Raw genomic sequence first — 16,921 nt, forward strand, 5'->3', positions numbered from 1 at the left:
GTTTAAATAAAAATATTGAGTACATAACAGACCAGGTGGTATTCAGATAGAGTAAAAGAAAAAAAAGTAAAATAACCAGGGTGGGTGCGTGAAGGGTTGAGAGTTTGCAAACACGGATTTGTTGTAGAGTGCAGGATGCCTGGCTTCAAATCTAAACTTGCTAGCTGTGTGACCTGGGCAAATCGCTTCCCCTCTCTGAGCCTCAGCTTCTTCACATGTGAAATGGGAATAATCGTAACTCCAACCTCCTGGAGTCGATGGAAAGATACATCGGGATGATGTGTGCGAAGAACTTTGCCCCGTTTGCTGTTTTATTTTTGTTGGGACTCAGGCAAAAGAAGTCACAGTGCAGCAACCCAGGGGGACCTGGCACACTTGGGCGCACAGACTCAGGAGACGTTAGGCTTTAGGAACTTTTATTTGCATGGGAAAGAGGGGTCGGGGAGCCTGAGGCCGGGGCGGGTGGGGCGCTGGCGGGAGCGGACTCACTTGGGGGGCTCGGCGGCCAGCACAGGGAAGCAGCCCTCGCGGTGCCACTGCCTGTCACGCAGGCGACGCAGGGCCTGCATCTGTGGCTGGAAGGCCCCCCACTCGTTCCAGTGCCGGAAGTCCCCGGGCTCCAGGAGGTACTGGTATCCGCGGTAACCAGGATACTGATAGCCGACCCAGCTGCATGGAGAGAGCCAGCCTCTGCCACATGCCCCTTGGCCCCGCAGCCCGTTGGGGACCTGGCTCATCTGCCCTGGCTCTGCCCCTTTCTGCTGCGTGCCCTTAGGTAAGGTCCTCACTTCTCTGATTCACCTCCATTGCCTCCTCTGGAGCCCGGCCTGGCCATTGTGGCTGGTTTATTTATTTCTTTGTTATTTTTAGTTTTTGGTACGGGGGATGGAGTCCAGGGTGCTCTATCACTGAATTACCGCCCCAATTTTTTATTTTTTTATTTTCAGATGGGGTCTCACTGAGCGGCTTAGAGCCTCGCTAAGTTGCTGAGTCTGGCCTCTAACTTGCGATCCTCCTGCCTCAGCCTCCCCAGCTGCTGGGTTGCCTGGCAAGAGCCACCCCGCCCGGCTGCTGGTGGCTGGTTTAAAAAGGGTGTTTGGGGGGGTGAGATGGAAAAACCACACCTACGGCTTTTGCTAAGCCCATTGCCTGAGTGTAGTAGGGGGACTGGTACACACCCACTGCACGTGAACCTAAGGCTCAGGGAAGAATGGAATCAAATACACGTGGCTAGGGCTTGGGGACTGGTTTCAAAAGACGGGTTTCCTTTGGACGTAAGTGAAGCTGTGTGTCGTGACTGGGAACACACGTGCCGGAATCCAGACACACCAGGGCTTGGATCCCAGCTCTGCCATCCACAGGCGGTGGGAATCCAGGTGCACCCTGCGTGAGGTGGGGGTGGCAACACACCTCCCTCCCTGGTTGCTGCTGAGGATGTGCTAACTCTCCATTTAAAGGGGCCGGCAGAGGGCTTGGTCGACGGGGAGCACTCAACAGACTTCGTATTATCAGTGATTCATTTCCAACCTCTGTCCTCACCTCCAGGGCCTCTCTCAGACCCCTTGGTTCATCTTTCAAAGTCTGGCTGAAGTTTCAGCCTCTGCACATAAACCCTCGCCTGCCCTCCGCCTGACACACAGAGCCCAGTCCCCTAGACTGTCCTGCGACCTCCTGTACCGGGGGGCCTTCTCTGAGCCAGCTCTTCCTAGCAGGGCCGGATACCATCTCTAGGTCTCCTGGGGCCTCCCTGCTGGGCCCAGGAAGCCCCTGGAGGCAGGAACGGGGCTTTCTTTTCCCTGTCCCTGTCCCCTGGGCGGGTGTTACCACCAGTGTACGCCTCTCTGAGGAGGCTCAGTATATTTTAGGTGGCTTGGGAGACAGGGATTCCGGTTTCAGGGAAGAGAAAGGCCCAGCCCCTGAGACTACCAGAAGAATCTAGCAAGAATCTGGAGGTGGAGCTACAGAAGGTCAGAGGAGACCAGGGCGACCTGGCCTGATGGACACGGGGACCTCTCTGGGCCTGGGTCCTTCCCTATGTTCTCTTGGACGTGGGGTCATGGGGCTTCCTGTTTGGAAATCTTTAGCTCTTGGGACTTGGGAGCAGAAAGGCCCTTTCAGACGAAAGTCACATGCTCATTGTGTAGGGAGGGGACAGTCGTGAGGCTCAGAGAGGGACAGGAGCTCACCCAGGACCCTCAGCAGGTCAGACTCAGGGTCAAAGCCCCCTCCGGACAGATTCACCTCTGAGGTCATTTGGCCCATCTCCGCAGGGACACCAGGCTTCCCTGCCATCCCTTGCCGCCGGGCTGGCCCGGATGTCTACACGGCTGGGACCTCCCTGACTCCATGATCCCCACCTGACTCAGCAACGCCCCTCTCTCCATCGCCCCTCGGAATTCCTCCCAGCCTGACTCTGTCCCCCAGGCCCAGCGCTCCAGGGCGGGATCCCAGGGGCGTGGCCTTTCCCGGAGCCTGGGCGCCTCGCCCCCTGGGGGCAGCCGGGGTCTGTGCCTGGCTGGCCGGGACCTGGCAGCAGGGCGCTTACGTTCCGCTGGAGACCCTCACGCTGCCCACGCGGTCACAGAAGCCGTAGACCCAGAGGCTGGGCACGTCGTCCTCCTGGATCTCCACGGTGTTGCCCTTGAAATTGGCGCCTTCAAACAGGCTGATCTTGTGCTCTTGGGAGTCCTGGGGAAAGAGCCTGGATCAGGAATGCACAGGAAGGAGGGAGCAGGGAGAGCATTTAGTGGGGGCTTCCTAGGCTGGAGAGAGGGCTGCGTCTCCAGGGATCCCGACTACCTGGTCTCATCTGTGAAAAGGAGACATCAACCCCTGTGTCGTGGGGTAGTCACAAGGACGGAGTGAATTCGTCCATATGCAGCACTGAGCACGATTCTTGGAGGCACTAAGGGCTCAAAACTGTGTTCACTGTTTTTGTTATTGTGGTGGGGACACGGGGGTTCAGAGAGGTCAACTTTCTTGATTAACGACACACAGCCAGTGAGCTGCGGAAGCTTTTAGAGAAATCAGTGTCCCTCTGCCAAAGGGCTTTCTGTCAGGGTTCTTAGAATTAAGAATTGACCCTGCAGTCAGGAGGGCGCTAGTGGAACACAGATCTGGATTCGGTTCCCACCTGTGACATTTATGTGTTGAGGACCTTGGGCATATCTCGCTGCCCCTCGGAGGGAACCTCCTTTGTTCATCCGTAGAGTGGACTTTCAGTTGTCTCAGTCCCGGATCGTGAGTAGTAACTGCTCAACTCAGGGCTGAGCAACCTTTGAGTACGTGGCCAGCTTCTACATGTGGCCCTGTGACTCAGTGCTGGCTTGCACTGGCTGTTCATGTTTCCATGACCCTTGAGTCTTGATTTTTAAGCATATCTGTTATTTCTCTTTCTCTCTCTCTTCTCTCTCTCTCTCTCTCTCTCTCTCTCTTTCTTTCTTTTTTCGGTACCCTGGATTGAACCCAGGGGTGCCTAACCACTAAGCCACATCCCCAGCCCTTTTTATATTTTATCTAGAGACAGGGTCTCACTGAGTTGCTGAGGCTGGCTTTGAACTCACGATCTTCCTGCCTCAGCCTCCTGAGCGGCTAAGACTACAAACATGTGCACTGTACCTGGCTCATATCTGAGAGCAGGTATCGCCAATCTTTTCAAAAGAGCTATTCTAGGCCCAGGGAATGAGTCACTGCAGAGATGCGTGGGCCACAGTAGCAAGTAATGCCAACTTCAAGGGTCTCTGGGGTCCAGAGAGCTGAGTTTAAATCTTAGCCTCAACCCTGACCAGCTGTGTGGCCATAAGCCCTTCATTTTGAACCTCTGTTTCCTTGCTTTCCAACATGATTGTTGTGTAGCCTCTGCTTTCTAGGGCTGTGTTGGGACTCCTTGAAAGGCAGGTAAAGCACCAAGCATGTAGTAGGTGCTCAATAAATGGGTGCTGTGATTATTCAGTATTATTTGCCATCAGGAGGAGGAGAAGGAGGAGGTCAGGACGCAGGAGTATCTCTTTACGAAAGACTCCATAGAAGATTGTAGACGAGGAAAGTCAGAGGGCAGGAAAGGGGACCAGGGAAGCCTTCGCTCAAGAAGGGACACTGGAGAGGGGCTTTGGCGGTTAAGTAGGAGTGTGTGAGATGGAAAAGAGGAGACTGAGGCAGAGGAGAAGCCTGGGGGGAGGCTGGGATGTAGGGCTGTGCGTGGAGTTGCATTGGAGGTGCCTGGTCATCAGGGCATAAGAGGCCAGTGTGTGGTGTAGATAGGACACCACGGAGCCACGGCACAAAAAGTGCCCATCAGCAGCCCATGGTGACCACTGGGTGGTGACAGCCATCACCTATCACTGTCATGGACCCCGAGGGCCTTGGGAAAGGGCAGCCAGCTCATTGCTCCCTGTGGCTGGTGGGCTCGAGACCAGACTCCTCCCTGCAGCCCATCAGACCCTGTGAGACCTGGTCTCTGCTGGCGTCCCTCCGCCTCGTGTCCCATTCCACCCGCACCCTGCTGCAGCCACGCTGGCAGCTTCTAATGTCCTGGCCACACCGCGTCACGCCATGTCAGGAGCTTTGCACATTCTGCTCCTGGAGGGATTCTCCACTCACTCTGCTCGCAGACAATTCGGTCCGCAACCTTTGGGAGCAGGTTTCCCTGACCACTCCCGGCCCCCAACATCAGAGCCCCGACTTCCTCTCTTCACTTCCTAGCAAGACTGCCGGGCCCTGAACAGCACCCACCATGGTGTGTGATCACAGGCTGAGTTCCACCATTGGGTTTTCATTAGCTGCCTCTTTTCTTTTCTTTTTTATTTTTGGTACCAGGGATTGAACCTGGGGTGCCTAATCACTGAGTCACCTCCCCAGCCCTTTTTATATTTTATTTAGAGTCAGGGTCTCACTGAGTTGCTTAGGGCCTCACTAAGTTGCTGCGGCTGACTTTGAACTCACTGTCTTCCTACCTCAGCCTCCTGAGTCACTGGGATGACAGGCATGTGCCACCACACCCAGCGACTTGCTGCCTCTTGAGCATAGTGTAAACCCCTGGAGGACAGGGATCTTGATATTGTGCAGGACCTAGAACAGGACCTGGCAGAAATAGACCCTGTCGCAGAGATTTGCTATTCATTGGTTTGGGTGGGTTGGAGGCTCTGGGGTCTAATTTTTTCTTTTTCGGCCGTGTGTGGTGGTACTCACATGTCATCCCAGTGGCTCAGGAGGCTGAGGCAGGAGGATCAAGTGTTCAAAGCCAGCCTCAGCAACTTAGTGAGGCCCTAAGTAACTCAGTGAGGCCCTGTCTCTAAATAAAAAATATAATGGGCTGGGGAGGTGGCTCAGGGGTTAAGTGCCCCTGGGTTCAATCCCTGATACCAAAAAATTTTTAAATGATATAATTTATTTAAACAAATGTATCTATAAATATTATAATTTTAAGAGGTGACCCATATAATATTAACATATCTTAACATTCTTCAAAACATGGTTTTACTGTGTAACCAAGCCCAGGTCTGTATTAAATCTCAGAGCACCTCTCCCTTCAGAGTACCAACACGTGAGTGTTCGATAGCACCAAATGGCTAGTGCCTACTACGTCAGGCGGCATCCTTCTGGAACTTACCGGAAACGCCCTGGCTGACCACTCTTCCAACAAGCTCCCTGGCAGAGATGGTCATCTGAAGCTTATTCAACGACTGGGAGACAAATCTAGGAATTCTGCAGCCTTGAGTTCTGAGAAAAACGCTGATCCCAGAGGTAAATTTGGCAGTGGCAAAACACCTGATCCTCGGCCCTGACAGCTTCCAATGGACATTCATGAAAATTCCTCATGAATTTTCCATCTCGAGAGAGAGAAGCCAGTTACCTTCAGAGGCCATCGGTCCTTGGTGAGGAGAGCTGGTGGGTTGGTGACTCACTGTCGACTCATGGTTCTGGAAATACCCCGCCTCACGTGAGGGTGTCTCCACTCACCCGCTCTGGGTCTTCTGTGTGCTGACTTAGAGGCCGTGAGGCCGATCTAGGATGTGGGCTAAGTAGCAGGAAGTCCCAGCTGCCTTCCTACAAAGGCCACTTTGTGAGCCATGCCACAAGTTTCCACGGGCACATTTGATGTTGGGGATGGTGTTGGGATTTGAGAGCTTCCCAGGAGGATGTAAGGTGGGGTGGAGGATCTGCAAACATCCTCCAGAGAAAGCGGGGGCAGACACTGACGTTTTTGGCTCTCACGGCTGGAAGGCTGACTCGCCCTCCACAGCGTCGGGTGAGGAGAACACTTGGTTCTGAGGCTGTGCTTGCCCAGGGTTCCTGAGACAGAGCCTGGTACACATAGAGTGTCTGGGTGCCGGACAGATCGGTGACCACAGGGCCCCACAGGTTTTTGACAACTCAGGCTTCTCTGTCCATTTTTCCGTCTCTCTTTCCCTTGCCCACCAAGGGGGACCTCAGACTTGCCTCTGACTGGTGCCACCAATTCCCCAGCCCCTTGCCAGAGCCCACTCACCATCCTGATGGGCCGGAAGGACATGAGCCGGTCACTCCGGTAGCTGCTTGACCAGGTGTCCCAGCGTGGGTACTCGCCCTTCTCCAGGATGAACATCTCCCCACGGAAGTTGGACTGCTCAAAGGCGACCCAGCTGGATGTGGGAAGCATGGTGAGGCACAGACACCGGGAGGAGAAAAGTGGTCAGCAGATGCCCCCTCCCAGATGCCTTCCTGTCCTCCTGGCAAAGCAGCCCTGAGCCCAGTAGGGACGTCCCCAGTGGCCTCAGGTGCCTGGGCTCATTCACGCTTGTCCTTAGACGGTGTGGCTACAGGCAAGTGGCTTTTCCTCCTCTACACTATGACACCTATTTTCCTGGACTTGGTGAAGGATTAAAGGAGATAATGAGTGTAATGATCTGCAAATCACGTGCTTTGAGTTTCTACAAAGACCTGGGGCCCAATAACCCCCAAAAGAGATATTTCATAAAAAGCCAGGTAATAGCTAAGAGAAAGTCTCTGATGCTAATGTGTCTTTAACAATGACCAATCTCTCTTTTCCAAGCAAGGAAGAACAGGTCACTGCCCCAGAACCTTGAGCAGGCAAGACTATAACAGTGACATCTTCCCATTCCTTGTGTTATTTTTTTATGGATACTTTTTACTTCTAACAAGTGATAATAGCTTTCCACTTAGAAAAAGGATGAGAAGTTTCCTCTAAAATATATGTATTTTTGTTTTAAAAGAATCCCTTAAAACGAAGCACTGTAAATAGAGGAGACTCCCAGAGCTGCAGGACAATGAGGAAAACGGATATGAGTTTGATAGGCTGGCCTAGCAGCCAGGAGACGCTCAGGAACTGGTGTGGGGTAGTGGGAGAGAAGGTGGTCATGGCGGAATCTCCTACACCTGTAAGAATCATTACAACACACCATTAGTGCTTTGCAAGGACTCATTAGGAATTTGAAGTCCAGTAGGGCTTTTCCCCATCTATCTCCATACATCCTGATTACAGATGGGAAGTGAACGTGAACTTCTGTTGGATGGGCCAAGGGTTCTAGGGAGAAGGCTAAGGAGCCTCTAGACCTTTCTATGGGTCTTTTATGTTTCCAGGGACAAGAGGGGGCTGGAGGTATGGCCACTAGCATCATCTCCCTGGGGGCTGCTGGGAATCCTCTCCCCAGAAGGATGGCAGTGAGGATATGTCATCGTGGACCAACCTTCAGGTCCTGGTCTCAGAATAAATCAGTCACGCCGAAGTGAAAGAGGCGGAAATGTGGGCATATTCTTTCAGAAGGCAGTTGAATCTGCCTCAACTCTGGTCTGGAGTGGAAAGAAAATGGATGAATGGATGGGTGGATTGATAGTCGGATAGATGGAAGAATAGATGGATGGATGCATGGATTGATGGATGGATGGATGCATGGATGCATAGGTGGATGGATGGATAGATGAATGGACAGGATGGATGGATAGATTGGATGGATGATGGATGATGGATGGATGGATGCATGGAAGGGGGGTGGATGGATGGCTGGATGCATGGATAGAGGGATGGATAGATGGTTGGATGGATGGATGCATGGATGATGCATGAATGGGTAGATGGATGGATGTGTGGATGCATGGATGCATGGGTGGATAGATGGATGGATAGATGAATGGACAGGATGGATGGATGGGTGGATAGATGAATGGATGGATGGGTGGTGGATGGATGATGGAGAATAACTGGATAACAGTCTGATGGCTGAACTGATTGATCTGTAGGCAAATGAATAGAAGGGTGGGAAAAGAGATGGATGAGAATATATGATTGGATGGATGCACGGGCAGGTAGGGAGAGAGGCGTAGAAGATGGTGCTTTGTTGGTGTTAAGAATATACTATCTGGGGCTGGGGTTGTGGCTTGGTGGTAAAGTGCTTGCCTAGCACACGTCAGGCACTGGGTTCCATCCTCAGCACCACATTAAAAAAAAAAAAACAAACAAGCAAACAAAGGTATTGTGTTCATCTACAATTTAAAAAATAAATAATATAGAATCTGGAAGCAATCTGAGTCTTAATCCCAGCTCACTTTTTCTTTTTTTTTTTTCTTTTCTTTTTTTCAGTACCGGGGATTGAACTCGGGGGCGTTCTACCACTGAGCTACATCCCCAGCCCTTCTGAAGCAGAAGAATCACAAGTTTAAGGCCAGCCTGGGTAACTTAACCAGGCGCAGCTTACCATCGATTTGCTGTGTACTTTGGGGCAGTAACAGACAGGAAATTTTTGCAACTCCCTTGTCAGAATGTTTGAGGTCCTAAACAGCATGCATGGAAAAGATTCGACAGAGTGATCGTAATAAATAATATCATTTATGATTAAGGAAGAAGGGAAGCGGCAGCGGCAGGTCTGAGCTTACAGAAAGATAGACGCCACATGGTCTCACCCTCCTGCTCACCCTTCTCTGGGGCCTTCCAGGGAGACTTTGCTAGAAGAATGAGAATTTTTTTGTTTTGGGTTTTTTTGGTACCTGGAATTGAACCCAGGGACGCTTAACCACTGAGCCACATCCCCAGGCCCTTTTTACTTTTTATTTAGAGACGGGGTCTCACTAAGTTGCTTGGAGCCTTGCTAAGCTTCTGAGGCTGGCCTCGAATCTCCATCCTCCTGCCTCAGCCTCCCAAGTTGCTGGGATTACAGGCTTACGCCACTCGCCCAGCATGAAGAAGAAATATTAAATAGTCTGTCAAAGCCTCTTCTCATCTCCTGTGGCTTATTTGAGCCTACCAGCCAGCAGAGGAAGGGATAGAAAATTTGGTTCCCTGATAGGGAAACTGAGGTTCGGGGGGTGACATGTCTAGCGTAAGGTCACACGGTGGGGTCAGGTCTCCGGCAGGCTCTCCCCCACCCCTGCCGGCCCACTGCATCTTTTCCTTCTTTTCTTTTTCCCACAGTCCTGCTGGCCCTGACCCGGGCCTCTGGACCGCAGGGCCATTTCTATCCCCTTTGGGCACAGCCCTGGAGCACACAGCAGACGCCAGCTTCATCTCTGAGGAGAAATACTCTGGGTTTGAGTCACCAGCACCCAAAGCAGCTTGAAACCCCAAGCTGGCCACATCCGGCAGTGTTTGTTCCCAGCTGGGCTGGGGCCGGGTGGGGCTGAGGCTGTGCTGACCACAGCAGGGCGGAGCGGGCACCCGGCTGCCTCCAGCACCCTCCTCGGCTTGGGTGAACTCACAGGGCCGCGGCAGGGACCTCGGCTTCCCACGGCCCCCTGTGGGACCCACGCAGGCCTGGCCCGGTTCTGCAGCACCACCCACCCACCTGAGGATGGTCCCTGAGGGAGGGGAGGTCCCGACTCTCCCGGGTCAGCCGCGAGGAGACTGAGGCCGCGGGTCCAACCAGGCAAAGGACAGAGTTGGAACGTGAGCCCAAGCGGGTCTGACCTGGAAATTCACCTCCCAGGTGCTGGGAATGCAGGCTGATGGCAAGGCCCTGAGCGACTCAGTGAGACCCTGTCTCTAAATAAATACAAAACAGGGCTGGGGAGGTGGCTCAGTGGTCAGTGCCCCTGAGTTCAATCCCCAGTACCAAAAAAAAAAGACTAGCTCTTTGGTTCTACTCATACTGCAAGCTGTGGCCATCTAGGTAAGCCCTCGATCAGTGCCTGGCACCTACTGGATACTCTACTGATGCTCATTATTATTTCCAGGGCAGTCTGATGCCCCCAAGAGGGGACAGCAGTGGACGCTGGATTCTTGACCCCCTGCTACCCTCAGAATAGGCTACGGATCCTTCTGCAGTAGAAGCCGCATTTCCTGGAACCCAGACGTGACCTAACTGGATCACCTCTCTTAGGCTCAGTTTCCTCATCTGTCAAGGAAAAGCGCGTCTCCTCCTTAGGTTTGCAAGGAGGCTTGGGAAAAGGGGAGGCGCTCGCCTGGCCAGGCCCAGAGCAGTGCCCGGTGAGTACGTTTCCATCGCGATGCTGATGGCTTCGCGCGGCAGAGGGGGCCCCGCCCCGCCCCACACTCACGGTCCAGAGGTGACCAGGAGGCTGCGGACTCGGTCGAAGCCACGGTCTCCCAGGTTCAGGCACTCCCCGGTGAATTCCACCCGACGGCCCTGGAAGTTCTCCTGCTCAAAGACCACCAGCTGCAAGAGAGAAGCCCCCAGGCAGAGGGCAGGGGCGGCCTGAGGTCCAACCAGACCAACCCAACCTGGACAAATCCAGGTGGAATATTCCAGAAGTCCTTGAATCGGAGCGGGATTTGCACGGGGCACAAGACTGCACTCTGAGCCAGATTCGTGGAGGGATCCTGTCTTCCTGTCTCCCCCTCCTGAACCTAAGATCTGGGCCATCATGAGGAACGCTTGGGTCTCCCTTCCAGAACTTTCTTGGGGTGGTTCCTCTAGGCTGGAATGCTCTCTCCCGCACCCTCCCCCATCCTGAAGCGCCCACCGCCCGACCCAGGTTCCAGACCAGACAGCACGTTCCCATTTCTGCTCTAGGTTCAGATGTCCCCTCCTGCAGGAAGCCTTCCCGGATTACTCCTCCTCCATTCTGGAGTCCCCCACAGTGCCCCCCACTGTGCGCACCCCTTAGCAGCACCAGTAACAACACTGCCCAGTCACTGCTGCTTTGGGTTTGGGTCTCTCTCCCTGTCTCTCTCTCTCTCCCTCTCTTCATTCTTCTCCCCTTTACCCAACCCTTCCACATACAAAGGGCTCCTCCACAGCAGGCCTGGGCTGATCTGTTTCTCTTTTCGTTTGGTTCTGGGGATTGAACCCAGGGGTGCTTTACCACTGAGCTACCTTCCCAGCCCCCCCCCCCCGCCTTTTTCTCTTTTTAAGTTTTGTTTTGATTTGTTTTAATTTTGAGATAAAGTTTTGCTAAGTTGCTGAGGCTGGCCTCTAACTTGTGATCCTCCTGCCTCAGCCTCCTGAGCTGCTGGGGTTACAGACGTGTGCCACTGCATCCGACCTGATCCTTGTCTTTATCTGCAGCCCCCGATGCAGGAAACGCTGGCCAGTCTCCCCTCTGCAACGCAGGTGAGAACTCGATCTGACCTCTCCTCACCGAGTCCCACCTTTGGGTTTGGGATCCACTCACCGTCCCAAGTTGGGAAGACGTTGCCTTTCATTTGAACAGAGGCAGTGGTCTGCCTTCTTTGAGCCCCTGATTACCCAGCTGCATAAGAAAGAGACTCCCCTCAGCTGGTCCCTCCATGACAAGGTCCTGCACTAGCGTCCAGGGAGTCAGGGATTGGAACATCCCAGCGGAGATGGGTACAGTGGGGTGCACCTGTGGTCCCAGCTACTCTGGAGGCTGAGCAGGGAGGATCCCTGGAGCCCAGGAGTTTGAGGCCAGCCTGGGCAGCACAGGGAGACCCTGTCTGAAAGCAAGCAAGCAAACAGAACATCCCATCCACTCTGTTTACGAACAAAGCTGGGGGCCGACCAGATAAGGTTGAGAGTAACAGTCACACTGTGGACTGCCCTACGGCAGCCCAAAAGGAACAACCCGAGGGATCTCATAGTAGGTGACAAGAAAAAAGAAATGCAGAGAATCACATGCAAATTTCAGCAAATTAAAACCAAGCAATACTTCTAAAGGATCAAGGCGTAAAAAATAAAAGAAAATAAAGCCAACAGATAATGGGCATGGGGGATGGGTGTTCACTTCCCGGATTCGGGGAGGAGAGGGCAGGCTCATGGGGACCCCTTAGGTAAGGCAGAGAATTCTCACCACGCCCCGGCTGGCACACGGGTTCTGGGTTTGCAGGAGCTTGCTGCATTATTAAAAATCAAAGTGAGCCTGCGCGGTGGCCACGCCTGTCATCCCAGGGGCTCGGGAGGCTGAGGCAGGAGGATCGCAAGTTCAAAGCCAGCCTTAGCACTTAGTGAGGCCGTAAGCAACTCAGTGAGACCCTGTCTCCAAATAAAATATAAAGAAGGGCTGGGGATGCGGCTCAGTGGCTGAGCACCCCTGGGTTCAATTCCTGGTACCAAAAAAATAAAAATTTTAAAAAATGAAAGCAAATTAATGGTTAAATAAAAGGACACAAATAAAGGCCAGCTATGTCCTGAATCAAGGGTGGCTGGTTCTGTGCGACCTGAGATCCAAACCCAACCCCACCAAAGCCAGTCCCAGGCCTGGAAGCCTCGATCTCCAGGACCCGTTTCCAGAAGGGCCTCCTGCTGCCTGGGGGCCCCTCCCAGGATTAGGGCGCCCGCTGTAGAGCCAGCCTGTTCCCCTTCTCTGTTCCTGGCTTTTGACACACTCCGAGCAAAGGCTGTGCAGGCTGGCCACCCCGGCCATTGTCCCTTTCCTGGTAAGTGGTGTGTGTTCCTTGTTATGTCACAACTCTGGAAAGGGTCCCTTCTTTCCAGGCGTATTGAGACCCCTGACCGTTTTCTGGGCCCGACTGACCGACTGGGCACCTTCAAGTCTGGGAAGGAGGAGACTGGGAGGGACAGGAAGGGAGGTGGGCAGGGGAAAGGAGAGGAAATAGGTGAAGGAGGAAGGGAGGAGGAGGAGAGAGCGGGGCGCAGAGGAAGGGCGGGGGCGCAGGGTCCTTACCCTGTAGCTCCCGGGAGGCACTTCCCCCGCTTTGGCAGTGGGCACGGGCACGGATGCTGGGGCCATGGCGGGCCCGGGGCCGGGGGCTGGTCCTGTGGGCGGGGCCCCCTTCCCCTTGCCATCGGGCCCAGGGTTCACTGCCGCGGTGGCCGAGGCCTTGGTGGGCTGAGACATGGCTCCCTCCTGCAAAAGCCAGGAGAGCGCGAGACAGCCTTGGTGAAGCCCCTGCCCCTCACCTCCGAACCCACGTCCGTTCCTTCTCCCCGGAAACCTGTGCCTGGAAGGTTTCTTGGTCCCTTTCCTATTCTCCAGCCAGGCCTCCCCACTGGGGTCCTCTCCTCTGTCCCGATCCTTCCTCTGGGCCTTCGACGATGCTGTTCCCTAGGCCGGCCATGCCCTTCCCTCTGCCCGCCTCCCTTCCGGTCTCCTGGACTCTCCTGCAGATCCTCACGCCTCTTCGCACACTTCCTGGCGTGTGCGATCTGTTTATCGCACCAGACGAAGAGCAGCGAGGAGCTGCATTGGAGAACATTTAAGGGGTTCCAGGCGGGCCCATCGGCCTGGAGAAGCTGGGCTCCTTGCCTCCCTGAGCAGTCTGAGGCTGCCAGAGAGAAGGTGCCCTGCCCAGGGCCACAGGGTGGGAGGGCCCCACTTTCAACTCAAGCAGATGGGCCCGGCCGCTGGGTTATAAAGGCTCTGCCATCTCCTTGCTCTGATTCATTCACCCCTCGCTCTGTGCCGGCGCTTGGCTCTGTGTCTGTCACACAGGAGATTCTCAATGGACGGCTCAGAGAATGGGCGCTCCCACGTCCCCTCTCCTTCCTGGGCTTCTTCATCTGGGGTCTCTGAGGGCAGGTGCTAGGTGCAAACACAGGCCTGGACCTGGGGCCTGCAGGGGGACCCAAGAGGGCGGCTGGGTGCCCGGTAAGGGCTCTAACTGAGGCCTGTGGCTGGGTAGGCGTTGGGTGGAGAGGGCTTTGGTTAATTCCAGTGGTTTCTCGTTGCATGGGACTCTTTTGAGTATGTGACAGAGGCCTCAACTGTCTCTGGGAAGTGGGGGGATGCTCCCTTCAATTCTGCAGATAATTGAAAGACCCCTGAGGGCACAGAAGAAGAGCCTGTGGTCCAGCTGGTTCCTGAGCACCCTGTGGTTGGGCGAGCAGATCCCTCTCCCAGCCTCTCTGCCTCCCAGGAAGACTGTGGTCACTCTGGGGTGCTCTGCCGCCCCTGTGGGACGGACATCTGGGCCACATCTGGGGCTCAGTCATCCCTGCCTCCGCTCTGTGGCCCACCCCCCTGGGGCTGGATTCCTTCTTTGTCCCTGGTTTTATTCTTTCTCCCCCGTCCCTCCTCCTTCTCTCTTCCTGTCTCTCGCTGTTGACCTCCGTCCTCTCTCTGCCTCTCCCTCCTGTGCTTTTTTCTCCGTCTGTCTGTCTGGCCCTGGGATCCTTCCCTCCGGGTCTGCCTGCCTGGCTCCCATCTCTCTCGTCACCAGCTGCCCGCTCTCTCCTCTCTGCCCCTTCCTGCCCTCATCTTGGATGTCCAGCCTGGCCTCAGGGCCCGCTGCCCGCCGGCTCCCCTGCCTCTCCTCCCCTCCCCTCATCTCTCAGCCGCGTGGTGGCTTCCCTCTTACCTGGGGACTTGCTACTTCCTGGCGGAGGACAGGCGGGTGCTGTGGGTGACCAGGGGCCGACCCCCCATTTTATAATCTGGCAGACATTGGGCCCCTCTGGTCTGGGGCACAAAGCGGGAGCTGGCTCAGCAGGCCGGGTGGGGCGGGGGCCGGGGCCAGCCTCGCCTGGGCCACTGCAGAGAGCAGCACTTTCTATTGTGATCCCCCAGCGTGGCAGAAACCCTGGTCCGCAGCACTTCACCCCCTGGCCCTGCCTGGGCCCCTCTCTCTATGGCCCCAGCCAGGGATGGGCCCACGGGGCCCAGCGTGGGGCAGGGAAGAGGAGAGTCCCTGAGGAACAGGCGACCTGGGCAGCATCCTGGCTCAGCCACTGTGCTGTGCTGTGCGTGGTTTGGGGAAAGTCCCTATCATCAGGGGGCCCCTGTGTCTGCAGCGTCCCTAATGGGTCGCCCAGAGCAGAAGGTCCACTCACTGAGCGGAGGCTTCCCTGTGCTGAGCACGGTGCCAAAAGCTTGGCCGCTGTCACCTGCGCCAATCTGCGGGATGACCTGTCTTACCTGGCGCTTCCTTTATACCTATTTCAAAGATGAGGAAAGCCAGGCACAGAGGCCAGAGCTGGGGCAGACAGGCTGGCTGGCTCTGGGCCTGGCGCTCCATTCTCTCCCTGTTTGTGCTTGACCTTGACCTTGGCCTTGGCCTGGCTTCCTGATTCTAGGTGGGAAGCCAGGCCTCACGCGGCTGAACATTGGAGACTTGGGTCCTGCTCTTCTGCCTCCTCCTTTCCTGGCCTGCCTGTGCTGCCCCGTCCCAGCCCTCCAATGCCAGGGACAGAGCTGGTGGCCGGGAACAGGATGGCCCATGTCAGCACCTCCACCTGAGGAGCCCAGGGTTAGCCACATGCTGGTCACCTGTGGCTCCAGCACCTGCCGTGGGGCCTGGCCCGCGGAGCACCTTTCGTCCAGATCTGGTTGTTGAAGTGGATCGGGATGCAAAGTGGGGTGCAGGGGGGACGCCCAGATTGGAAGAGGGGAGAAGAGAAGAACAACAGCTGGGGAGAGGGTGGGGACCGAGGCAGAGGGCCCTGGGCTCAGGGAGGGTAGCAAAGACTCCCAACAAGGTGACAGGTGACAAGCCACATGGTCCGACTCCCTCATTTCTCAAGTGGAGAAACTGAGGCTGGTCTGGAGCAAGAGGGTCCGACGAGGTCACACAATGTGCCCTCTGCCGAGCGGGGGTCAGAGGGACCCAGGAGAGCTGTGCGGCCAGGTGGCCTCCAGCCTGCCCCGCCCCAGGGAGGGTGGGTGTGTGTCGGGGTCTCTATAGGTCCCCGCCTCTCCTTCGGGGGTCCAGGGCCACGGAGCAGCTGGCTCTGCCTTGCCAGGGCCCTGGCGGCGTCCAGCTCTGCCTCTGCGCCCGCCCGCCCGGCCCAGGCTCCTCGGCTTCCTCTCAGACTTTCATCCTGGGCCAAGGCCTGGGAGGGGCAGGCGGAACCGCAGGAGGGGCAGCTGCTGGAACTCGGCCCGGACCACGCGGTGGGGGCCACCCACAGGTCTGCGCCGCAGGGCCAGGCGGTCCCAAGTCGTTCAGTGGCCCCCTTGGCCAGGGCCCATCTCCCAGGGGGTGGGGGCGGGGACAGGGGACAGCCCGCCCTGCTGGGCACCTCGGCTCTGAGCAGTCGGTGGACTGGGCTCCTGTCCCCTTCACTGGGAGGGTGGAGGGTCTGGAACGGACCCCCGCACAGATGAGAAACGGAGGCCTCGCCCGCTGACCCCTCAGCCTGCTTGTCCTCTGCCACAGGGACTCGTAACCAAGCTCTCTGCAAGTCCCGCGTCTGAGCTCTTCCAAGCCAAGAGCTCCTGCTCTTCGTGGAGAATGATTTAATAAGCACTTTTATTATTAGCGACGACGAAGGCAGAGCTCATGGAAACACCTGATGTTTTTTAATGTCCCTGGAACAGTTACACACGCTATTCACCAGTGACTCACACACGAGCCGCGCCTTACACTCCCCCTCTCGCTCAGGTTAGACCCGGTTCACCCTGTTACACTCATTTTATGCCCCAGCAACCCAAGGCTGCAATATTAATTAATCAATTTTTTTTGTAACAGGGATTGAACCCAGGGGCGCCTAACCACTGAGCCACATCGCCAGCCCTTTTTAATATTTTATTTAGAGACAGGGTTTTGCTGAGTTGCTTAGGGCCTTGCTAAGTTGCTGAGGCTGGCCTCCCTCGAACTTGCGATCCTCCTGCCTCA

At 55.6% G+C, this 16,921-nt stretch overlaps 1 protein-coding gene across 1 annotated transcript; it reads right to left on the reverse strand.

Annotated features, from left to right (window-relative positions):
* Positions 1 to 448: 448 nt before the first annotated feature.
* On the reverse strand, positions 449 to 14,755 carry CRYBB1 (crystallin beta B1). The gene is made up of 6 exons (XM_079150626.1): positions 14,666 to 14,755; positions 13,033 to 13,215; positions 10,486 to 10,604; positions 6,488 to 6,620; positions 2,546 to 2,688; positions 449 to 669 (listed from the first exon to the last, which is right to left on the reverse strand). The coding sequence occupies exons 2-6, from the start codon at positions 13,204 to 13,206 to the stop codon at positions 486 to 488; spliced, it is 753 nt and encodes a 250-aa protein (XP_079006752.1). The 5' UTR covers positions 13,207 to 13,215; positions 14,666 to 14,755; the 3' UTR covers positions 449 to 485.
* Positions 14,756 to 16,921: the final 2,166 nt, after the last annotated feature.

This window comes from Sciurus vulgaris (assembly GCF_902686455.1).
Source record: "Sciurus vulgaris genome assembly, chromosome: 8".
NCBI classification, from domain to species: domain Eukaryota; kingdom Metazoa; phylum Chordata; class Mammalia; order Rodentia; family Sciuridae; genus Sciurus; species Sciurus vulgaris.

Coding starts and splice junctions, on each gene's coding strand:
- CRYBB1 (XM_079150626.1), bottom strand. CDS start 13,206: ATGTCTCAGCCCACCAAGGCCTCGGCCACCGCGGCAGTGAACCCTGGG. Junction 6,621..10,485: donor CTCCTGGTCACCTCTGGACC/GTGAGTGTGGGG, acceptor TCCCACATCCAG/CTGGGTCGCCTTTGAGCAGT. Junction 670..2,545: donor GTGAGGGTCTCCAGCGGAAC/GTAAGCGCCCTG, acceptor CTCTCCATGCAG/CTGGGTCGGCTATCAGTATC.